Here is a 24,556-nt window from a genome sequence, read left to right on the forward strand (position 1 = left end):
GCCACTCGGCCGGCCCCCTTAACATTTTTCTTATTTTTCAGAGAACAAATGCTTGAGAGATAGATAATAAACACAAGAACAAGTAAATAATAAGACATAAATAAGGTGATGAGCAGAGCTCAAAACATGTCACGGAATACACCCATGCAGCCACAAAAAGAATGCAGAAGGCACAGGACCCAGCAATCCCACTCCTAGATATTTACTAAAGAGAAAGGAAAACATATGCGCACAATGACTTGTACGGGAATGTTCATAGCAGTTATTTTCATAATTGCCCGAAACTGAAAACAACCCCAAATGTCCATCTATTGGTGAACAGATAAACACATTGCAATAGATCCATCCCATGGAACAACTACTTGGCAATAAAAAGGAAGGAAGTATTCATAAGCAGAACACATGGATGAATTACAAATGTATTAGGCTGGGTGAAAGCCGCCAATCTCAAAGGGCTGCATATTATCTGATTCCATCCACAGCATTCTGGAAAATGTAAATCTATAGTGACAGTCAGCAGATTGGTTATTGCCTGAGGCTGGGTCGCAGAGAGATGGATTAACTGCAAAGGAACAAGAGGGAAATTGGGGGTGATGGGAAAACTGAATCTTGATTGTAGTGGTGGTTTCATAGGAATACACATCTGTCAAAACTCTTCAAATTGTACACTTTCAAAGGGTGAAGTTAATTGTACTAATTATATTTTAATGGAGTTATATTTAAACACTTTTAAAATGCAGTAGAATGAAGTGTGTGGACTTCAGTTAATAATGATGTATCAATAGTGATTCCTTAATTATAACAAATGTAAGGTTAACATTTTAATAACAGGAGAAACTGGGTGTGAGGTTTCTGAGAGCTCTGTACTATCTTTGAAATGTTTTCTGTAAATCTATAACTGTTTCCAAAAATAAAGGTTATTTAAAAAACAAAAAAACAGAATAGAAGTGATATAACACCCATGTTAATTTCTGTGGGAAAGAAAAACAGGTTACAAACCCACCCATATCATATGACAGTATTTTCTTTCCTTTTTTAAAAAATTTACATATAACATTATATTAGTTTCAGGTGTACAACATAATGATTCTATATTTGTATATATTGCCAAATGAAAAAAAATATGGAGTGCTTCACGAATTTGCATGTCATCCTCATGCAGGGGCCATGCAAATCTTCTCTGTATCACTCTAATTTTAGTACATTGACTGCCAAAGCAAGCACGATAGTATTTACTTTTTTTTTTAAATCAAGGGTTATAAGAAAAATATTAAAATGTTCAAAGCTAGAAGCTGTTAGGCATGGGACAACATCTGGGAAATTTCTGGTTCTACATTATTTCTTTATTTTGCATGGTTTGAATTTGTTTGTTTGCTTTAATAATGAGTGTGTTAGTTTCTCCCCTGAAGAAAAATAAGGGTATTGTCATTTTTAAATTTATTTATTTATTTATTTTTATTGGGGAATTGGGGAAGGGGAACAGCCAAGTTGTTGTCCTTCAGTCTTCGTTGTGGAGGGAGCAGCTCCAAGTCCAGTCACCATTCGGCCGCCTGTTGGCCACTCAGCTCAAGGTGCAGTGTTCAATCTTAGTTGCAGGTGGGCATAACCCACCATCCCATGCTGGAGTTAAACTGGCAACCTTGTTGTTAGGAGTAAGTGCTCTCACCAGCTGAGCCATACTGCCACCTGTTGGCAGCCCAGCGGCAGTTTAGCTGGGGTGCAGCTCACTGGCCCATGTGGGAATCGAACCGGCGACTCTGTTGCTCAGAGCTCATGCTCTTAACCAACTGAGCCACTTGGCCCACCCTATCATTTTTAAAATTTGCTGAAAAAAAAAAGCAGCTAAGATCTGGAGGGATGTCTTGGGGGAGAGGAAGGGCCTGGGAAGAGAGGATACTGCCTAAGGAGTGGGGACCCCATATTATAGGGACCCCCACAAAGAGCATCCTATCTCCTAGTGCATGTGTGCAGGGTCCACAAAGGAACTTTTTGCCCTCTCCATGTCTTCTAGCCTCAGCTCCCTCTACTTTCTCCCTTACTCACTCCTAGGGTTGCAATAAAAATGTAGCAAATAAAAATACAGAACGGCCAATTGAATTTCAGACAAACTCCAAATCGTTTTTTAGTATAAGCATATCCCATGCAATATTTGGGACATACCTATACTAAAAATGTATTGATTGTTTATCTGAAATTCAAATTTAACTGGGTATTCCATATTTTATCTGGCAATTCTACTCACTCCACACCAGCCACCTGGGCCTCATGGCTGTTTCTCAAATATACAGGCTCAATCTTGCCTCAGGGCCTTTGCACTTGCTGGTCCTTCTGGTTGGATCACTCTTCTAGGTCGTTGCTTTGACCAACTCCCTATCTTTTGATTCAATTGTCACTTTAGAGAGGCCTTCCCCTGAGCAGTATATCTAAAACAACTTTACTATCCGGAACTAATTCCAATGTACTTTTTTCACAGTGCTGATCGCCACCTGGAATTAACATGTGATAGTATGTATGTTTTCAGGGTTTCTTTTCTACCTTCCCCAGTTGAATTTAAGCTTCACAAGGGGAGAAATGTCATCTGGGCCACCACATTATTTCCAGCACCTGCATCATAGTAGGTGCATAGGTCTTTCGTGGTTCTTTTTTTTAAAGATTTTTATTAGGGAATTGGGGGATGGGAACAGCGCTGGGGAACTGGGGGAAGGGGAACAGACAAGTTGCTGTCCTTTTGTTCTTCAGTCTAGTTGTGGAGGACGTTGCTTCACTGGCCCAAGTTGGCACCATCATTGCGCTCTTCCCGGGCGAGGCAGATCAGTCGCCGGCTTCTGGACGGCCGCTCACGGCGACTGGTGGCCGCTCACGCTGGCCGCTGGCCGCTCACGCTGGCTGCTGGCTACACACGGTAGCCCATGGCAACCCACTGCAGCAGGGGCTGCAGCCTACCCCGACACCAGCAACTCATAGCAGCCCAGCTCCAGGCTGAGCTGTGGTTTCTCATCTTAGCTGTAGAGGGCAGTGTCACTGGCCCTCATATGTGGGATCCGAACCGGGGTACTCTGGCATCCCAAGCCAGCTCTTAACCAACGCGCCACTTGGCGGGCCCTCTTTCGTGGTTCTTAGTTACGATCAACGGAAACTATTTTTAGCTGATCAGAGCAATTAAACTTTAGTAAATAAACATTTGTTAATGAATTAAGCCAGAGGCCCGAAGCTTCCCCTTTTTGTCTCTGCACAGATCCCCAGCCACCCCATGGGCTCTCCCTGGGGCTCTGCTGCCCCTTCTAGGAGTACTCACCCCCATTCTGCTAGGCAGGCATCTGTGTAGCCTCCAAAAGCCTTGCTAAGTAAGCTTTGCCTCCCAGAAGCCTCAGGGTCTCAGGTCCTGCAACCTGTCACTTCCTGTGCATGTCACATATCGTAGGTGTGGCAACCCACCTTAGGTGCCTGCCTCCTGCACACCCATTTGTGGGAGCCTCAAGGGTTGGGCCTTTATCTGATTCACCTAAATCACCAAGTTACGTGCTTCCTCAGTGCCAGGTACTGTGTTAAGCATTTTACCTGTATTTCTCCTTCCTTCCTTCATTCAACCAATGTTTATTGAGCAAGTACTATGTATCAGGTACTGTGCTGCAGGAGTGAACAGAACCAGCAGAAACCCCTGCACCCCAGGAGTTCACATTCTGATGAAGGAAATAACGAATAAATAATTAAACATGTATCTATATATAACAGTAGGTCAAGAAACCTAAATGGTCTGAGGGAAAATCAGGGAAAGGGGTTGGGAGGTGAGGGTGAGTGGGGAGGTGGGGGATGGGATGCTGTTTTAAACAGGTGGCAAGGGAAGGCCTCCCTGAAAAGGTGAGATTTGAGCAGAGGCCTGAAGCAGGTGAGGAGGGAGCCACGTGAGTACCTGGGGACAGGTCCCAGGCCAAGGGAACAACCAGTGCAAATCTAGAGGGTAACCTGATAGATCTGAGGCCAGTGTGGCTGGAAAAAAGAGGGCAAGGGTGACTATGGGAGACGAGGGCAGGTTGTGTGGGTTGGGCCACAGAAGGTCTCTGGTTACCCGCCACCCCCATCCCCAGTGAGATGGAGCCACACGAGGGCTCAGGCAAGGGAGGCACACGATCTGATGCAGGTGTCCACAGGTCCCTCTGGCTGCGTGTAGGGAACAGACTGTGGAGGGAGGAAGAGAGGCAGGGAGAGGCCAGGCAGGTGAGAGATAAGGTGGACAGGACCAGGATGGGGGCCTTGCAGGTTGGAAAAGAGGACAAATTCTAAACAGATTTCGAAGACAAAGGCAACAGAATTTACTAGTTAATTGAATGTGGGACATGAGAAAAGAGGCATCAAAGACAATACCGAGGCTTTCAACCTCATGTAACCCCAAGGTAACTCCACAAAGTATGATCACTCTTTTGTTACAGATGAAGAAACAGAGGGTCAGAGAGGGCTGGTGACTCCACATCCCACAGAAGTGGCAGAGCTGACGTTTGAACCCAGTTGCTGTCTGGCTCCGTTGCCAGGCCTTTGCTCTCTGTGGACCCCACCACCGGGGCGTGCTCACAGCCTCACTCAGCTCAGACAGAACGGGCTAGGCCCACATGGGCACTTGCTCAGTCTGGCTGCACCATGCAATGAATGACTCCCCAGCGGGTGACTACACAGGCTGGGTGCACCCCTCCACGGCATTCCCTCACTGCTTTTCACCCGTGTTGTGTAGCTATGTTTCTTTGTCTGCCTGCAAGTTCCCACAGGGTCTGACTGGCACTGATTCATCGCTGTCCCCAGCGTTGTCTGGAGCCTGGCACGTGGTGGTCTTCATTAAGGCAACAAATATTTTTTAAGCATCTATCTTGTGCTGGGCTAGGCTGGAACAAGCCCTGGGCAACGCCCTCCTGGGCTGGCAGTGCAGTGGCAGAGACAGACACACCCTCAGACAGGGATGGCCCAGAATGGGCAGGGCTGAATAGGGGGGCCCAGGGCCCCCAGCCCAGCCTGAGAAGGGGGTCTGGGAGAGGTTGGTGGAGGTGATAGATCCAGGAATGAACAAGATGGCCTTGGTCTCCACTTTCAGAGACCCCCAGCCCAGTAGGGCAGATTGACAATGAACAGTTAACAAATCAATGAGAGAACTGAAGAATGCTGAGCTAGAAATGAAGTCAACAGGACGACGGGACAGAGAGCGATTGCAGTTATTTCATCTGGGATTGTCAGGGAAGGCTGAGACCTGAAGCTGAGGAGGTGCCAGCCTTAGATGAGCTGGGGAGAGGGCACTCAGAGGACAAAGAGCCAGTGCACAGGCCCTACAGTGAGAAAGATGTTGGTATGTTTGAGAAACTGCCAGGAGCTGGTGTGCCTTGGGCTGAGTGGGGCTGGGTGGGAATCAGACGTGAGGAGGTTGACATTGCACAGCATGAGGGAAGAATAAACATGAGGTCAGCCTGCAGAACTAGAACTCATGGGCTTCCCTGGCGGGAGCCCTCAGCCTTTGCCTAGGACTCCTGGAGTCAGATAATGTCTGTCATCACCTTAGAGCCCTCCTGTGGCTCCATCTCACTCAGGTTAAAGGACAAAGCCCTCCCATGGCACACAAGCCCCCACTCAATCTGCCCCCGTCACTGCCTTGCTTCCATCTCCCCCTTACTCTCTCTGCTCCAGCCATACCGGCCTCGCCACTGATCCTCTGACAGGGCAGGCACATTTCTGTCTCAGGGCCTGTGCACTGGCTGTTTTTCTGCCAGGAACACTACCCACGTGGCTCCTCCCTCAGACTCCTTCAGGTCCAATGTTACCCTCTCAGTGAGGCCTCTCTGACCATCCTCATAACAATTGTAACTGTCTCCCCTCCCCTCCATCCCTGTTCCCTGCTTTTTCTGAGCACTTATCACTAAATAGTGACACACTGTTACACATTTTACTTCTTTATTGTGTTCGCTGTCCAACATCCTGGATAGAATGTCAGCTCCACAAGGGGAGAGGTCTCTGTCCTTTTCATGGTTGTCTCCCCATTACTAAGAACAGGGGGCCTGGCACATGGTAGATACTTAATAAATAATGGTTGAATAAACGAAAGGAAGAAGAGAAACAGAAAAAGAAGGAAATGGGAGGAAAACAGCAGGTCTGTGAGCACCTAAGTCTTGTCACCTGCGCTAGCTGGGAGGCAGGAGTGTTAACACCTCCCTTCCAGGATTAGTCAGTGCCAGGTTGGGAAACTGAGGAAAAAGGAACACTGGTTATCACTCTTTGGGCCGTTGGCACATGAAGGGACGGCCAAAGGGGAGAAAGTCACCAATTCGCCTGCTGGAGGGCTGTGTCATGATGGCCATGGCCACCTTGCTGACTTGAAGCTGGTGATGCCTCTTGCTCTTGCAGCAGGAGAGGGGTGCCCCAGTGGGCATCCCCAGCAGAAGTGCGGAGTCGACGGAGCCACAGCCTTAAGCCTCTTTATTCCCGAGGCCCCACAGGTGCCCCCCCCCAATCATTGCTATGCAGAAAGGCAGGGCTGTGCCATCCAACTGTGTCTATGTCTGTGTCTGTGTCCACACCTGCCCTCCAACACAGCCAGCTGGGACCTCCACCTCTCCTGGAGGGGAGAGCTGCCCCAGCCCTCAAGGCTGCGTTCATCTACATGGGGCCTCAGGAGAACAGAAGAGTCAAGGCCTGCCCTGACTTCCCAGGTGGGCCTGGGCAGTGACTGGTCACACCAGCCAAGGCAGCGAGGCCCAGGGATCCTGATGAGAGCTGCCCCATCCCTAGAGGTACATCATCCTGTTGAGCAAAGGTCTCACCACCCAGACATCATCCACAATCTTCCCATCCTGCAAGGAACAAAAAAGAGACAGTATAAGGGCTGAAGCCCAGACTCTGGAGCCAGGTGGCCTGGGTTCAAATGTCAACTTTGCCTCTGATGGGCTGTGTGACCTTGGACAAGTTGCTAGACCTCTCTGAGCCTCCTTTTTCCTCATCTGCAAAGTGGGGATGATACTAATAGTACCTACCTCATAGATGTTGTAGGGATTAAATGAGATATTTGGAAAGGGCACATGGCAAGGACTGTATAAGTGTAGGCTATTGTTATTAGATCACAAACCCTGGAGTCAGACAAACTTCACTTTAATTCCACTGCAGCCACTGTCTATGTGGCCGTAAGCACGTGATCCAACTCTGATTCTAACTTCCATGTTCTACATACTGGGGAGCACTGAATGAGATTATACACACGAACGCCTGCTCCAGGCTATGTACCCCTCAATAAATGGTAGTTATTTGTAATAAAAATAGCATGGTCTTTGGGGTCAGATCTCAGCTCTGCCACTCTCCGACTGTATGACTCTGGGAAAATGACTTGCCCTCCCTGAGCCTCAGTTCGCTCATCTGTAAAATGGAAAGAAAATCTTCCCCATGAGATTGTTGTGGTTATTAAAGTGCTACTAAATATAAGGCTTCTAGCCCAGCATCTAGTATACAATAGGTTCTCAACAAATCATACTTATTACCATTATTTTAAAATTACAATGACAAAATAAAGAAAGGTGAGCCATCTAACCTTAAGCCACCAGCACCACATACACGTTATTGGCTTCTCTCTACCCACCTCCCACCATCTATCTTTTTCTTCCCCTACTTCTTGTTAACAAATTCCTATATAATTTAGGATGTTTTAGAAGCTTTTCTAAGCACATTACATATCAGAAGTCATTCAACCCCCATATAAACTCAGCATGAAACTGAGTGTTTTGACCCATATAATCTTGTGAGGTAGAAACTATTAAATGTCTCCATTTCACAGATGGGAAAACTATGGCCCAAAGTTAAGTAAGTTGCTTGAGGTCATCCAGATGGGAAGTAGCTGAGGCAGGGTTTGAACCCTGGATTTCTGGCTCTGGAGTTTATGTTTTTAACCACTCGGCCCCATAGCACACCGAGCCTAGCTACTCAGGTAGCTGACTCGGACGTCCCTCACCGACCTGGTCATCGGACACCTGCTGGATGTGCATGTGGGTCCCGTTGAGGATGTGTAGCCGTGTGTACCCATATTCCTTCACGCGCACAGCGCTCCAAGGCCGTGGGAAGAGGGTGAAGCGAGTCAGCCGCTCCTCACAGCCCTGCCAGAGAGAATCAATCGTTCAGACCCTGAGCCAGGGCAGGTGGGGACCCGCAGGGGAGCCGAAACAACCTGCTAGGCCAGGACCCTGCCACCTCCAAATAAGACAAAATCAGTTAAAACTTGACCTCAATAATGCTCACAACTGAGTGTTTTGACCCAGGCAGGCTTCCTGTGCCCGAGTCTTCTAGAAAGTGCATGCCTATACAAGACTGTCCACTGCAGCATTTTCTATAAAAGCCCTGCGCTGGAAGCCACCCAAATGCTCATCAGTGGGGGTCAGTTAAGTAAATTATAGCACAGCCGTCACAAAGCAGGGCGATGCATAAAGATGGCCAAGATGGATCGTTAAAGGGAAAATGCAATTTGCAGAGTAGAAGAAACTGGTGGATCTCAACCCTCACTGCACAGTAGAGCCTCCAAAAAAGCTTTTTTTTAAATCACCAATACCCAGGGGAGACGGAGTGCTCATCCTTACAGTAGAACAGCAGGTGAGTGAGGGAGCTTGAAAAGTCACCACTTTGCCATCATTGTAATAACTGACTGAAGCAAGAATCATCAACGGATAGTGAAACTAGTGGTGAAAGTCTGAGGAATAACAAGATATTTCTGTAGTCTTGAAGTATCTCTCCAGGAGACACTTGTTAATTATAAAGGGGAAAAGAGTAACTACGGTGGAGAGGCCTGGCAGATACCACCTTAACCAAGTGATCAAAATGAACATCATCAATAATAAGACAGATCCATACCACATTTACACAATGGGAAACTGAGGCTTAAAGGGGTTAAAGAGATCCCATGTGCCTCCTAGTAGGATGCCCTGAGAACACACTATCGCTTTAGTGTATTCTTACCAAAAAGGCATTACATCCATCTACTCATGAGCAAACATCAAACAAACCCAAACTGACGAATATTCTACAAAATGACTTTACTATACTCTTCGAATTTTTCAAGGTCATGAAAAATGAAGAAAGAATGGGGAAATGTTTCCGATTAAAGGAAACTAAAGAGACAAGACCCTCCCCCCCCCAAAAAAAGACAAGACCCCAAAATAGAGCATGTAACTTTGCTTTGATTTAAAGGACACAAGTGGGACAGTTGGCTAAATTTGAATGAGATCTATAGATTAGATAATAATAGGATATTATCAACACAAACCACTTGAATTTGATTATTATTCTTTAGTGATAAGAGACAAGAGAATGTTCTTGATTTTTAGGAAATACAGAAAGGTGTAAAGGCATCATTTCTGCAACTTACTCCTCATTGGATGTGAAATAATAAAATGTATATGCATATATTTATATACAGAGAGAGACAGACAGACAGAGATTAAAACAAGTGTGGTTAAATGTTCACATTTGGGAAATCCTGGTAAAGGGGACATGGGAAGTCTTTGTAAGTCTGAAATCATTTCAAAATTTAAAATTAAAGGAAAAAACTAATCTGTGCTGATAAAATCAGAATAGGAATCACCTACCTATGGGCTGAGGAGCCATCTGGTGCTGAGAACATTCTATTTCCTGCTCTGGGATGTGACTACACAGGGGTGTGCAATGCCGGGGTTCCACCCTCAGAGATTCTGGTGTTTGGTCTGGGATAAGGCTCAGGCACTGGACTCTACCCCAGATAATTCTAACATGCACCAAGGTTGAAAACCTCTAGGGGATGACGCATGATCCAAGTTATTTTTTAAAAGTGGGTGATGCTGGGCCGACCAAGTGGCACATTGGTTAAGAGTTGACTTGTGACGCCAGCTCTGAGCAGCAGGGTGCCAGTTCGGATCCCACATGAGGGTCAGTGACACTGCGCCCTCCACAGCTAAGATGGTGAACTACAGCTCCACCTGGAGTTGGCCTGCTGTGAGTCACCGGTGACCACGTAGGCTGCAGTGGAGCTGCAGTGGGCTGCCGTAAAGCTACCATGAGCGGCCGGTAGCCGGCGTGAGCTGCCAAGAGCCGCTGTGAGCGGCAGTCCAGTGGCAGGCGACCAATCTGCCTCACCTGGGAAGAGCGCGATGATAATACCAACATGGGCCAGTGAAGCAACGTCCTCCACAACTAGGCTGAAGAACAAAAGGACAGCAACTTGTCTGTTCCCCTTCCCTGATTCCCCAATAAAATCTTAAAAAAAAAAAATGGGTGATGCAGTAACACATCTCTATCTAGATAGTTATTCATTTGTACATGCACAGAACATTCTAAAATGCTACCCCAGAGATGGAATGACTGAGAGTGGGAGTAAGAAGGGATGTGGATGGTGGGGTTCACCTCCTGCCCTCTGTACTGTTTGAATTTATATCACAAGAAGTTCTTGCTAATTTATGAAAGTCAGCTTAAAAAGTAGACCTTCTCTCCTTGTAGAAGTGACGGGTTCCAAGGTGGGAGCAGGGAAAACATAAGATGACTCTGGATCACCTTATAGTGCCAAAAAATAAGCACATGCTCACAAAACAACAAGGCACTCTAAGGGACAGGGGGCCGACCTGAAGAGTTCCCAATAGTCAAAGTTGGAGTAACCTGAATAGCAACAGAAATAGTTTTGGATCATAGTCCACAGAATAAAATAAGTACCCGTGAGTCAATAACTAACTGACCAAATGCATGGGGCAGAGGGACAGCTCTTCCTCACAGGAGGATTCTAACGAATAAATCTAGTTAGGAACGGGGGAAATAGAAGACACCAGTAGAACACCACACTATTACTCGTTGCAGGAAGACTCACTGATGGAATAAAAAACTAAGTGGGTGAAAAAACTAAGTTTGAGGAGAAATGGAACATTTGAATGGTCTAAAAGGATCTCCCCCAAGATATTCATTAATTAAAAAGGGAGATATGGGCCGGCCGAGTGGCGCGATGGTTAAGAACTCGCTTGGGATGCCAGAGGGCCCCGGTTCGGATCCCACATATGAGGGCCAGTGACACTGCCCTCTACAGCTAAGATGCTGAACAACAGCTCAACCTGGAGCTGGGCTGCCTTGAGTCGCCGGCGACGGCGTGGGCTGCAGTCCCTGTGGCAGTGGATTGCCATGGGCTACCGTGTGTAGCCAGCAGCCAGCGTGAGCGGCCAGCAGCCGCAGTGAGCGGCCGTCCAGAAGCCGGCGACTGATCTGCCTCGCCAGAGAAGAGCGCAATGATGGTGCCAACTTGGGCCAGTGAAGCAACATCCTCCACAACTAGATTGAAGAACAAAACGACAGCAACTTGTCTGTTCCCTTTCCCCAATTCCCCAGCACTGTTCCCATCCCCCCAATTCCCCAATAAAAATCTTAAAAAAAAAAAAAAAAAAAAAAAAAAAAAAAGGGAGATATAACTTTCTGGTGGAGGAACCCAGCACACAGCTCCTTAAACAGGTGATTCAGAGAAACACCTCCAAGGATAAGACACATTGACGTCATGTACCCCTTGGAAGGACACGGCATCACTTCTGTGGCTGTCTTGCCCCAAATGCATAACCCAATTCTCAGCATGAAAAAATATCAGATCAATCCAATCCAACAGGCATTCTACAAAACACTTGGCCAGGGGTCTGCAAATATGTGAAGGATGAAAGACAAGGAAAGACTGAGGAACTCTCCCAGATTGGAGGAGACTAAGGAGACATGATAATTAAATACAAGTAGGATCCTGGAACAGAAAAGAGTCATTAATGAGAAAGCGGGTGAAATGGGAATAAAGCCTGGAGCTCAGTTACAATAATAATAATAAGTCCTCTGTCCCTGGATCCATCCAGTAGACCCAGGCAAGCCCCCAACCCCTGCCACCTCTTGAACTTGTGACTTTGAACAAGTATTTTACTGTCTGAGCCTCTGTCTCCACCTCTGGACAATAGGCATGTTACCAGGTGTGCCTAAGCCCTAGAGTTGAGTTAGTGATAGTGACTCTGTGAAACACGTAGCACCCAGGCAGGTGGAGCAAGTTCGATTCTCAATAAATAGCAAGAGGAGAGAAGCCAGAGGCACCCTTCCCCGCCCTACTCACTGCAGATCCTGTGATGATGTGGACAGGGCCTCGAGGGTTGTTGTAGGGCATCTCTCGGCTGCCGTTAAATACCTGGAGAAGGGGACAAAGGGGAGTGGCACATCACACCAGGCCACGCCGGAGGGTCTGACCAGGGTCCCACTGGCACCCGCGGCAGGGGCCATCAGCCCTCCCGGAACCTCACCCGGTAGTTGTAAATTGGCCACAGCCGTTCGTACGAGTGTTCATGTGCCCAGAGCTCCAGGTCGACCCCTGAGACAGAATAAGCGCCAGTGAGGCCCCTGAATCCAGGAGAGATAGGGGGTGGGACCTGGGGCTGGGGAGCCTCCCCGGTAACTCACCGTATTTGTAGAAAAGATCCTCCAATCCAAATAACTTGCCGAAGAGGCCTTTGCGGACCTAGGCGGGAGGAGCAAGGAGAGGAGGATGACTCCAGCGGACCCCTGCCTGGCTGTCATCACCTTGCCCCCAGGGAGCGAATCCTCACCTTGCTTTCATGCCAGGTACAGTCATCCAAATCAGCATTGGAGCAGTACATGGGCCGGTGACCCATGGTGATAATCCACGGCCGGTTTGCCCGGTTCTCATTGGCTTTCTAAAAAGAAGGGCCCAGAGTGAGAGACAGAGGTGGGGCAGGAAGGGGGGGCAGGTCCAAGAGGCGGAAAGGGACCTCCACCCAGGTTACCTGGAGGTCTCTCTCCAGCCAGTGAAACTGTCTCTCTACCATGTGGCGGCCATAATGGAGGAAGAAATATACCTCAGTGGAGAAAGAGATGATGTGCGCAGGGCCCAGGTCCCAGCTGAGGGGTCAAAGGGCAGGGGTCAGAGATGGGGTCTCCTCTGCATCTCCCATCCTTCAAGGGAGGGAGACCAGTCCCTCAGCCCCTCCAGGTTACCTGTACCACAGGCCTTCATTGTCCCCCGGCATGCTGAAGCGAGCCTTGTAGTTAGAGAAGTTGCTGGAGAAAAGGAAGTAAAAGGGTGGGGAGAGGGTCTGGGTGTCCTTCTCCCACCCCATCTCCCCACCATCAGGCTGTGTCTGGCTCTCAGTCCTTCCCTCTTGTCCTTTCTTCTCACTACCACAAATGAGCTGCTGGAGTATGAGGGACTGAGGTGAGAAGGACACAGCTCTTCTCCCTGGCAGGGCCCACACCCACCCTGACGCCCCTGGCCCTCACTAGCGTTCCTCGTGATTCCCAGGGCACGTCATGTATGGCAGGCTGGCGGCCACAGGTTCAATGAGCCGCATGAACGCGTCCCCGATACGAGCGTTGTCCTGATGCATGTCGTAGGCAAAGTCTCCTGGGGGGATGGGCGGTGGGGAGAGAGTGAGGACCCAGATGCGGCTCTGCTTTTGCCAGAATTGAGAGACCTGGTTGGTCAGGTGTGGGTTGGGGCAACCTCTGACATCCGAGCCTTCCCACTTCTCTGAAACCTACCTCACACCCACCCACGTGTGCACTTGGAAGTGTTTCCTGAACCTCTGGCTCCTGAGACCCCCACAGGACCATGCTAGTCTCCTGTGCTCTGATCACAGCAGTCCTCATCTCTGCCCGCCGTCCTGTCCTCTCCCACAACCACCACCACATTAAGACTGACATCGTCTGGTACTGGTTTTGTTCCAGGCACAGTTCCGAATGCTTTCCATGCTTGATCTCCTGAATCTCAAAACCCCCTCTGAAGTGGGTGTTATTATTAGTATCCCCCATTTCAGGGGGAGAAACTGAGGCCCAGAGAGGTTAAGTCCTCACCCAAAGTCACAGAGGTGGTGGTTAGTAAAGATCCAGGAATCAAATCTTGGGCGTCTGATTCCAGAGTCCATGGCTTTGAAAGAAATCAGCCCCAATCTTCACCACCCACCTGGTTCCCTGTCCCTTCAAGTCACAACAGCAATAATAATAACAATTATGGAGCACCTACAACATGCCAGGCAATATCAACTTATTTAGTCATGTGAATTCTAGACTCGTCTTTGTTCTAATAATAAAAATACAGAGGAGAAAACCAAAATGCATAGATCTAAGGGTTGGAGTTGGGATTTTAACCTGGGCAGTCTGGTAACTGTAGACACCATCTTCATGGCCAGTCTCATCGCCCATCCCTTCAGAACCACACTAGCCCCTGTCCCAGTCCCCTCCATAGTTCTGGATTGCCTCCCGCCCAAGCCCCCGCCCCCCTACCTCCAGGCACACCCTTGCCGATGCCTCACCCACATGGAGAACAGCATCGTACATGCCCTGCTGGGTGTCCCTGCGCAGCCGAGGTAGGGCCTTCGGGTTTTCAGTCCCCATGTCCCCAAATACAGCCAGGCGGGGGCTCCAGTAGGGCTCATTCTTTAGGGCCCTGAAGCGGAAACGACGGCTCCAGCCTTGAGTACTGCCACAGCGGTAAACTGAGGGGAAGGGAAAAGGTCACAGTCAGCTGGGGGTCTCCCAGGCTGTCTCTTCCACACCTCCTCCCTATCTTCAATGGGTGCGGGGGAGGAGGTAGGGGGTTAAATGGGTCTGACCAAGCCCCCTTCTGTCCACCTCACCCCCGGTCCCCAGTGCCTTCCATAGTCATCCTGGGGTCTCAGACAATAGACTTGCAAATAAAGGAGTTACCAGCCCAGCCTGAGCCACCCGCCAGTGGTAGCATCTAGTTTATATCTCGCTTCTCTTCTCATTCCTCCCTCAACACCTGGGCCCAGGACCCCTCTCACCATACTGGATCCCTGGCAGCAGCCCTTGCAGGGTGACTCGGTGTATATAGAGCTTCCGCCGGAGATGGCCCCCATCCACAAAGGGGCTGACAGTGCCCTGGGCCCGGAAGGTCAGAGGCCCAGTTAACTGCACGCCGAACTGCACTTCAGAGTCGGTTGGGACCCATGTGGTCCAGGTTACAGTCATGGAGCCTGGCTCACCTGGACAGAAAAGAACAGAAAGGGCCTGGGCAGTGAGGCCTGGCGAGGGCAGGGGGTGATGTGCAGAGAGGGTGGGGCAATAATGAACAGCTACTGGACAGTCAGTAGTTAAGGACACAGGCTGTGGAGCTTCGTAAGTTCAATCCCAGCTCTGCCATTTCCAAGCTGTGTTTTCCTTGGGCTAGTTACTACCTCTCTGAGCCTCATTTTTCTCATCTGTAAAATGGAATAATAATAGTATTTACTCTGTAGAGTTGCTATGACGCTTAGATGAATAAATATAAGTAAAGCACTTGAAACAGTACCTAGTACAGCTAGGGTTATGTGAATGAATGGATAATAATTATTAATATTATTATTTACAGTTGCAGGCCTTGTGCCAAACATTTTATATACATGATATCATTTAGGGGTTATACACTCAGATGTTCAGAGGCCAGTTAGGTAATATAATTGGGGACAAGGGCCAGTTGTAAGGAGGAAGGCAGAAGGGAGTTATGGGGTATGTGGCAAACTATAGACCCTGGCTAATCTAAAAGAGGAAGCCATTGCTCAGCTCTGGTGATAGCTGCCATGTAGGAAGCAGGCCCAGTGCCACTAAGTTTGTCAACTTCTAGGGTAAATCTTTGTATGGTGGTTTTTATGCCCCAGGAGCATAGATATATAAATCCAGACTTTTAAGTGATTGCCCCAAATTCTTAAAAATTAGCAACCAAATCAAGGTTTTAAAAATACCATGAGTTATAATGTAATGTTAAAAGCATGGGTTCTTCCTCCAGCAACATGAAAATGCACATGCACAAAGTTTCTCTTTGCAGCACCGTTTGTAATCACAAAACATCAGAAGCAACCTAAACGCCTATCCATAGGAGAGTGACTGAATAAACTCTATAACATCCGTACAGTGAAGCACTATGCAACCGTCAAAAAGAAAGAGGACAAACTCTAGGAGCTGATATGGAATGATGACCAGGACATACAGTTAAATTTTAAAAAGCAAAGTACAAGAGTATCTATAGCCAGTTACTCTTCATGGAAGAGGAGGTAAGAAAATACACAGGGATCTCCTCATTTATACAAAAGAAATACAGGGGGGATATACCAGAAACTAAAGAGGTGCATTACTTACATAGGGTGAATGGGAAAAGAAGGCATAGAAAAAAGGGAGAATGGGATAGTGGGAATGAGGAGGGTGGATGCCTCTCTGAGTCTATCTTTTTTGAATAATTCTGACTCCTAGAACTATAGTAATGTTTCATATTTCCTTCATATACCCTCAAAATAAACTAATGGTTAAAACTACCGAGAATGTGAGGAGAAGCCAATATGGAATATAAATACTAATAAATGGACATAACTATATTAAACCATGACTAAAGTGACCACTGAAGGGTTGGGAAAGAAAAGTAACCATGAGACATAGGTGTTGACTGGGCAATGAAAAAGGACTACAAATAAGTGCCATCATTCAGTAAGTGTTCTCACAGGGATATGGGCAAACAATTCTGAAACAGCTTTATGCCAATACTAGCACTGAACAAATAAGTATATTGTAGATAGTGGGAGCTAGGTTTTCCAGTGTTGGAGAAAGAAGTTATAAGGAAAGAAGAAGGTGAAAATAAACCCTTGATGTTGGACTAAAATCAGAGGTATCAGTATGATCTCATGGCATTTAGTAAGTATACAGATAGATCCAGGAATATATAATATATACAGATAGATATAGATGTGTGCATATGCATATTAACATCACTTGTATGTTGCCCAGCTCTGCTTGTGAGAGGACCTAAAAGCAGTGATACTTTAGTAGCGATCAGCACATCTAGTGCTCAGATCTTGGTTTCTAAATACCCATTCTCCAGTGAAAGGAACCAAGGCTCCTTGGAGAAGGGTTGATTCCAGAGATGAGGCAGGAAATACACAGGATGAACCTGGAATGATTTGTGATGCCAGAAGGTAAGAAAGTGCTCAAAAAATGATGGGGGTGAGGGGGGTTGTTAAAAGAACACAGAAGCCAATCTGAAAGAATTCCGAAAGACCAAATTGGGAACAATTTGAGACACAAAATAAATAACAATAGTACTGGATTTTAATCCATGGAATAAAATAAATATCCGTGAGTCCATACAGATATAAATAAATAATTGAATAAATAAATAAATGGAGGGGGAAGGAACAGCTTTTCCTTTTCGTAAAATTGCAATTAGATAACGAGAGGGAATTAGAAGATTACAAAATCACAATTAGGCAAATACCACGCTAATAATGGTTGCACACAAGATCCACCAATGGATGCTAAAATTAGTGGGTGAAAGTTTCAGGAGAAACATGATTTTCGTAGTCCCGAGGAATTTCTCCCAAGATATTTATTAACAACAAAGGGAAGGATAAAAACTTTACAGTGGAGAAACCCAGTAGGTGCCCCTTGAACCAAGCAATGATGGTTACCATCACCAGTAACAGCCATAAGCCATGTCAGCATCATGAACTCTCTGATACCAGGTGCTAAGAAGGCCACAACATCACATCTATTTTGATCTTGCCAGAAAAACACATACCTTAGTTCTGATGATGAGACAATCTCAGACAAACCCAAAATGAGAGCTCTCCTACAAAATAACTGCTCAGTCCTCAAAACTGTCAAAATCATGAAAGGTAAGAAAAGCCTAAGAAGGGCCGGCTGAGTGGCTCAGTTGGTTAAGAGCTCACTCAAGAGTGCGAGCTCTGAGCAACAGCGGTTCAATTCCCAGCCTGAGCTGGGCTGCCGCTGAGCTGCCAACAGGTGGCAGGATGGCTCAACTAAAAAAAAAAAAAAGAAAAGAAAAGCCTAAGAAACTGGCAAATTGGAGGAGGTTGAGGAGACACAACAACTAAATGCTAAGTGACTAAATAACTAAATGGAAAAGCTGGTGAAATTCGAACAAGATCTGTAGTTTAGTTAGTAAAAACTAAAACAAAAACAAAAACCAATGTAATCAGTTTTGATAATTGTACCATGGTTAGGTAAGATGTTAACATTAGGAGAGACTGGGTGAGGGGGATATAAAAACTCTAATATTTTTACTAACTTCCTGTTAAATCTAAAATTAACACAAAATTTATAGTTTTAAAACAAATACTATGGGCTCTTGAGTTGCCTGGGTTCAAATTCCAGGCTGCGTGACCTGCGGTCAGACGTTTCATCTAATGAGTTTACTCAGTTTACTCTTTTGTAAAATGGGTGTAACAATAGTATATACAGCTTAAGTCCAATATGAGATTAATTGAGTTATCCATCTGAAGCACTAAGTCAAAAAGTATATTTGCTACAATTGGGTTGTCGGAAAGGTCATGACGCATTTTTGCAACGAAAAACTTAGAAAAAATACATCATGACTTTTCCGACAACCCGATATTATTGTGTAGGCCAAAAGACAGCTGTGATCTCACTGGATTTTCACTGCAGCCCGGTGAGATGGATTTTATTGTTGCTCCATTTTACAGAGACCTCCAGGCAAAGTGCCTTGTCCAAAGTGCCAGCAAATGCTAAAGCCAGTTCATTCATGTGGTTTCAGATTCCATATTGCAACTAACATTTAAGGGAAAAATTGAGGAACTGTCACAAATGGGGGGATGAGAGACATGGCAGCTAGATGCAATGTGGGATGCTGGATTAAAATAAAGACAGTGGAAAAACTGGTGAAATCCAGAAAAATAAAAAATCCACAGTTCAGTTAGTAATGTGATACTAATGTTAACTTCTTAGCTTTGTCAATGGCACCATGGATACATAAGAAATTACCATTAGGAGAAGCTGGGTGAAGGGTGTACAGGAACTCTGTACTCTACAACTCCTTTGTAAGTCTAAAATTACTTCAAAATAAAAAGCTAAAATAATTAGAAAGGCAAGGAGGGGAGGAGGGAGGAAGAAAAGGAGGGAGGAAGGGAGGAAGGAAGGAAGGGAAGAAAGTGTTGAATTTTGGTGCAGTATCAAAAAAGAATAGCCACAATTATTTGAAACTCCTTTTAAAATCTCCTCTGTTCAACCACATGTCTGTGTGAGACCAAATTTTCTTCATATACGTTATTCAAAGCAGCATATTGAAACAGGCTGAAGCAGAAGCAGATGTGAGGAGATTCTGGCTGTCTCCAGACATTAAAGAGACTTAGAAAGATATAATTCAAAGTCACTCTTCTCACTAGGTTACTTTGTATAGTTATTTTTCATGAAAAATATCATTTATCTTAAAATAGAATGGGTTTATTATTTGCTTTAAATAACAATAAGTTTCTAAAGCTTCAGCTTTGATTTCTAATATGGTCAATATTATGGGCATAACTCACATAAACTATAATTCTTTGAGGTTCTCAATAATTTTCAGCTATGCAAGGGAAAGTGTCCTGAGACTAACACGTGTGAAAACCACTGCTATGCACTAGGATCCATTTTTGCCATTTCACAGGTAATATCTCATTTACTCCTTATTGTGAGGTCCCACTAATATTATCCCACTGTCCAGATGAGGAGGCTGAGGCCAAAGGGGTTAAGTCACTTGCTCAAGGTCACATAGCAGGTAAGCTGGGATTCAAACCCAGGGAGTCTGGGTGCAGAGGGTCCAGAGACCAAGGTCTTAACACCCAAGTACACAACCACGTCTTGATCAAGGATCAGGAGGCAGCCTTGTGGGGACACAATGAGCAGTGACACAATGACAAAGGACAATAGCAGCCCCCTTTGGAGAGCACCAGAATCATTTCGCAGCCAGATGCACCACTGCTTGTAATCCCCATTTAACAGAGGCAGACAACTGAGGCTCAGGAAGAGCAAGGGACCAGCCTAGTGTCACACAACAATCAGTGTGGGATTCTTGAGCCCTCAACCCTCTGGGCCACACTGAGAAATGTCCCCAGAGGGGCCACCGACACTTACCTGAGTAAGACAGGTGGATTTGCTCGGGGGCAGCACTGGGTTCCTTGGGGACCTCCTGGACTCCCAGGGAGAAAAACAGGAGCAGACAGCAGCAGGACCAGCAGGGATGAAGTGGGTACATGGTGGCTGGGGTGGGGGTGGGGGTGGAGAATGAACCGGGATCAGGCAGTGTCACTGGGAGGGAGGCAGGATGGTAGGGAGGTCTTCAAGGGGATGGTTTTCCAGATGCTGGAGAGCAAACAAAAATAATGATCCCTACTGAGCAGCCAACGCTGGGAGCCTCACTGAGCCTGACTGCGTGCTAAGCGCTTTACATAGATTAACTCATGGGAGCCTCACAACATTCCTCCGTGTGATGGCCACTGTGATCAGCAGCCCCATATCAGAGGAGGGAAATGAGCAACCGCGTGATTCATTTGCATAGCTCAAATGTGACGGCGTTTGAAACCCACGAGTGCTGGCTCCAGAACCCTTGCTCTTAGCCGCAGTCCACTCAGTGCAAGAGGTTTGAGAGTGGGATGCGGGCTCACGTAGGAAGTTGCCTTTGGCAGCCCCACTCCCAGCATTCCAACCTGCTTTTAACCCCAGTTTCTTCTACTTGATTGTCCTAGATCCCTAGTGTTCCGCCCTGCCATTAGGGACCTAATCACTTCACTCCATCCTCCAGCCTTCTGTTTTGGTCTTAGTGACCTCAGTCCTCCACTCCATCCCCAGATCCCCCAGAATTCCATCCTACCTGGAGCGGCCCCATCCCCTCTGCCTGCTCCCCAGTATCCCGTCCTGCCTTCGTGACCCTCAGCACCCCCACCCCGCCTCCACCTGCCTTCTCCAGCCCTACACCTGTAAACCCATCCCCTTTCTCCCCAGCCCTTCCCCGCCCGCTCTGGTTCGGTCTCCAGGTCCCTGAAGAACTGCCGGGGCAGAGCCGGGCGGGGACGTCAGCCTGGAGGAACGGAGCTGGGGCTGGGGGGGCGCCTTCCCGGTCCCCGGCTCACCCTCCGGGGCGCCACCTGCCCGCACGCGCGTCTCCAGCCACCAGTGTGGTTGCGGTATTTATGAGTTTGCAGGCACCGAGGCATCCCGCCGCCCACAGCCGTCCCAGCCCCGGAAGAACCTGCCTTCTCGAGGTGACAGGATCCGCAGACAGCCGGGGCCCCGGGTCCCACAGGTCCGGCCGGTCCTGGGCGCCCCACGCCCACCCGCGCACCCCCCACCCCCAGGGCGGGGCGTAAGAAGGGGGACCCAAGAAGGTTTGGTACGCCTCCAACCGCCACCTCCAAGCTGGCCACCAGGTGAGGCCCGGACAGGTAAAGAAAACTGCGCTGGTCCTCCAGGAGCCCCACCTTGCAGGTGCGAAACCCCCAGGGTACGGACACTGATCCCCACCTCTGGCCCTGAGGGATCCTGCGATACCCAGGTGTGCTGGCACCAGCGCCTGTGACCCGGGGGAATCCCACTTCCCCGCTGGTCGCACCGGCTTCATCTTCCTCTCAATTCCTTCCGCCTTCCTCCCTCTCCAAGCTAAGCCCACTGATTCCTCCCCGGCCCCGGAGCATGTTGGAAACAAAATCAAAATCCTGGAATGACAGTGCTGCTTCTGAGCTGTGCGTCCTAGGAGGATTACTCGACCTCACTGGGCCTCGGATTCTTTACCAGTAAAACGAAGATGATAATGTTATGTACCCTATAAGTTGTTGTGAGGATCAAACCAGTTGACACATGAAATACCATGCTGAGGGCCGGCCGAGTGGCGCGATGGTTAAGAACTGGCTTGGGATGCCAGAGGGCCCCGGTTCGGATCCCACATATGAGGGCCAGTGACACTGCCCTCCACAGCTAAGATGCTGAACAACAGCTCAACCTGGAGCTGGGCTGCCGGGAGTCGCCGGTGACGGCGTAGGCTGCAGCCCCTGTGTCAGTGGGTTGCCATGGGCTACCATGTGTAGCCAGCAGCCAGCGTGAGCGGCCAGCAGCCAGCGTGAGCGGCCAGCAGCCGCAGTGAGCGGCCGTCCAGAAGCCGGCGACTGATCTGCCTCGCCAGAGAAGAGCGCGATGATGGTGCCAACTTGGGCCAGTGAAGCGACGTCCTCCACAACTAGATTGAAGAACAAAACGACAGCAACTTGTCTGTTCCCCTTCCCCCAATTCCCCAGCGCTGTTCCCATCCCCCAAAATCCCCAATAAAAATCTTTAAAAAAAAAAAAAAAGAAATATCATGCTGAGAACACAGCCTGGCCCAGAGTAAGGGCTGGATAAGAATCAGCTGTTAGTTTTACTATTATTAATGCATGAACTCCAGAAATTGCCCTGGAGACTAAGAGGGAGCAAGTGAATATTTGTAAACCTTTGTGAGCTGTTGGAAGGCTGTAAAGTATGCTTAGGGGTGTTCCTGGAGCAGCAGGAAAAGTTTGAATTACAGATATACCAATATTTATAAAACAAATATGTGATACAGTAATATATGTGCCTCTTTCTTAATGTAGACCCCAAGGTCTAGTGGCAGGTCCCCGAATTATGGTAATTTAGAAGTTTTGATGAATGTGTAGATGTTTGAGAGTCCTGCAGTGACTGTAATGGGATTTGAAAACATCAGTGGTTTCTTCTCATCACAAAGCCAGTGTTTGCTAATAGTCCTGTAGTCTGTTCCCCACACCTCCTACACCCCAACCCCCTTCCCTCCCACTTCCCCGTCCCATGACAGAATGGCATGCTAAATTTCAATTACATCAGCAGTTCTTAAACTTTTTACCCTCTTAAAAATTATTGAGGACCCCAAAAAGCTTTTGTATATATGGGTTCTATTAATATTGATCATGTAAAAAAATAAAACTTAACTATGTTGTATACCTGAAAGTAATATAACACTGTATGTCACTATAATTTACAGTAAATTTCAAAATGAAAAATTAAATAAAGAAAACAGAGTTTTTAAAACACAAGAATACAGGTGCATGCATTCCATTAGCCAGCAGAGCGATGATGTCATCCTAGGTCAGGTCGCCTTTGGAGAGTGAAAAGGACAAACATATCTTAGTATTATTATAAAATAGTTTTGACCTCATTAACCCCTGAAAAAGGCCTTGGGAACTCACAAGGGTCCCCAAACCACATTTTGAGGACTGCAGGCTTAAAGGATAATAAAAGCAAAGAGGTCATTTTTTTCCCATCCAAGTTCATGTAGGCCCTGAATTCCATCTGCCAACTCAGGTTAAGAGGCCCCACTGGAATTGTGCCTGAAATTGTTGGTCCCCAGTGTGGTGGATAAAGGCTCATAGCTCACTTATGGCCTCTCCCCTACTCTCAGGACAGCCATAGAACTATTTCTAGTTTCTCTTTTTAGATACCTTTGTGTTTTGAGAAATATACTTCCACTCCCCTGTTTCTTAGTCCACTCCTTAGAGAGAAGAGTCTTATGAACAGAGCATGTACTCTGGGACCAGATGGCCTGTGTTTAGATCTAGCTTCAGCATACCTCACAATACCTAGCTTCCCCACCTGTCAAATGCAGATAATAATAGTAACTACCTCAAAGCGTTGTTGTGAGGATTAAATAAGGCAAGAGCTATAAACCCCTTAGAACAGTGCCTGGCACACAGCACATACCACACACATTCCTTCCAATTATTTATTGTACCTAAGATATCTAGTCTGTCCTGTTTGTAAGATAAGGCTATTGTGAACCTACTTTTCTAAGTCATTTTTACATTACTTAAACCTTTTTTATTGTGAAATATGACCTACAGGCAGACAAGTGCCTGAAACATAAATGTTCCACTTAATGAATTATGAACACACTTGTGTCACCACCACCCAGGTGAAGATACAAATCTTACCAGCTTTCCACGAGCCCCCTCCTGCCTCCTGACTTTTATCTGATTTAGGCTTAAGTATACCTCCCCATATACAGGAGTTTCAGTTTGCCTATTTTCCACATGATGTAAACAGAATATACAGTATGAACTCTTGTGCCTGGCTTCTTTCACTCAATATTATGATTGTGAAATTTATCCGTGTTGGGTGTAGAAGTGAAGTCCATTCCTTCTCACTGCCGAGTAGTATTCCACTGTGGGAATACATGATTTATTTATATGACAATGTAAATTTGCATACATTGTTGATGTAAATTTCCACCATCGATGGAAATTTGAGTTGTTTCCATTTTTGCTTCTTGCAAATAATAATGCTGTACACATTCTACTACATATTTTGTTCTAGTACATTCGCAATGTAATGTGAACATATATATACACATTACTTTTTCTCATAGGTATGAAGCCAGGAGTAGAATGGCTGGATCATAGGATATTTATATTTATATTTATATTTATATTTATATTTATATTTATGTTCATGTTTAGTAGATACCACCAAAGAGCTTTCCAAAGTAGTTGTAATAAAAATTTCTTCTCCTCCCCCTAACCATGTGGAGGCATTTCCATTGTTCCTCGCCACATCCTTGCCAACACTTAGCCATGTCAGGTGTTTTATTTTAAGCCATTCTGGTGGATGTGTAGTGGTGGCTCATTGTAGTTTTTTGGGGTTTTTTTAGATTTTTATTTGGGAATTGGGGGGATGGGAACAGTGCTGGGGAATTGGGGGAAGGGGAACAGACAAGTTGTTGTCGTTTTTTGTTCTTCAGTCTAGTTGTGGAGGA

At 46.8% G+C, this 24,556-nt stretch overlaps 1 protein-coding gene and 1 pseudogene across 1 annotated transcript; one reads left to right on the forward strand and one right to left on the reverse strand.

Moving 5' to 3' along the window:
- Positions 1–6,441, forward strand: part of LOC109395337 (39S ribosomal protein L35, mitochondrial-like) — a 10,921-nt pseudogene extending 4,480 nt beyond the window's left edge.
- On the reverse strand, positions 5,913–21,686 carry ACP7 (acid phosphatase 7, tartrate resistant (putative)). The gene is made up of 13 exons (XM_019666256.1): positions 20,898–21,686; positions 19,903–20,130; positions 14,793–14,993; positions 14,301–14,483; positions 13,270–13,393; positions 12,988–13,050; positions 12,777–12,891; positions 12,579–12,686; positions 12,433–12,490; positions 12,276–12,343; positions 12,092–12,163; positions 7,971–8,108; positions 5,913–6,821 (listed from the first exon to the last, which is right to left on the reverse strand). Exons 2-13 carry the CDS (start codon positions 20,021–20,023, stop codon positions 6,756–6,758), a joined length of 1,317 nt encoding a protein of 438 aa, XP_019521801.1. The 5' UTR covers positions 20,024–20,130; positions 20,898–21,686; the 3' UTR covers positions 5,913–6,755.
- Positions 21,687–24,556: the final 2,870 nt, after the last annotated feature.

Source organism: Hipposideros armiger, unplaced genomic scaffold (genome assembly GCF_001890085.2).
Source record: "Hipposideros armiger isolate ML-2016 unplaced genomic scaffold, ASM189008v1 scaffold_466, whole genome shotgun sequence".
Taxonomy (NCBI): domain Eukaryota; kingdom Metazoa; phylum Chordata; class Mammalia; order Chiroptera; family Hipposideridae; genus Hipposideros; species Hipposideros armiger.

Coding starts and splice junctions, on each gene's coding strand:
- ACP7 (XM_019666256.1), bottom strand. CDS start 20,023: ATGTACCCACTTCATCCCTGCTGGTCCTGCTGCTGTCTGCTCCTGTTT. Junction 12,892..12,987: donor AATGAAGGCCTGTGGTACAG/GTAACCTGGAGG, acceptor TTGACCCCTCAG/CTGGGACCTGGGCCCTGCGC. Junction 12,164..12,275: donor GGCCAATTTACAACTACCGG/GTGAGGTTCCGG, acceptor CCCCTTCTCCAG/GTATTTAACGGCAGCCGAGA.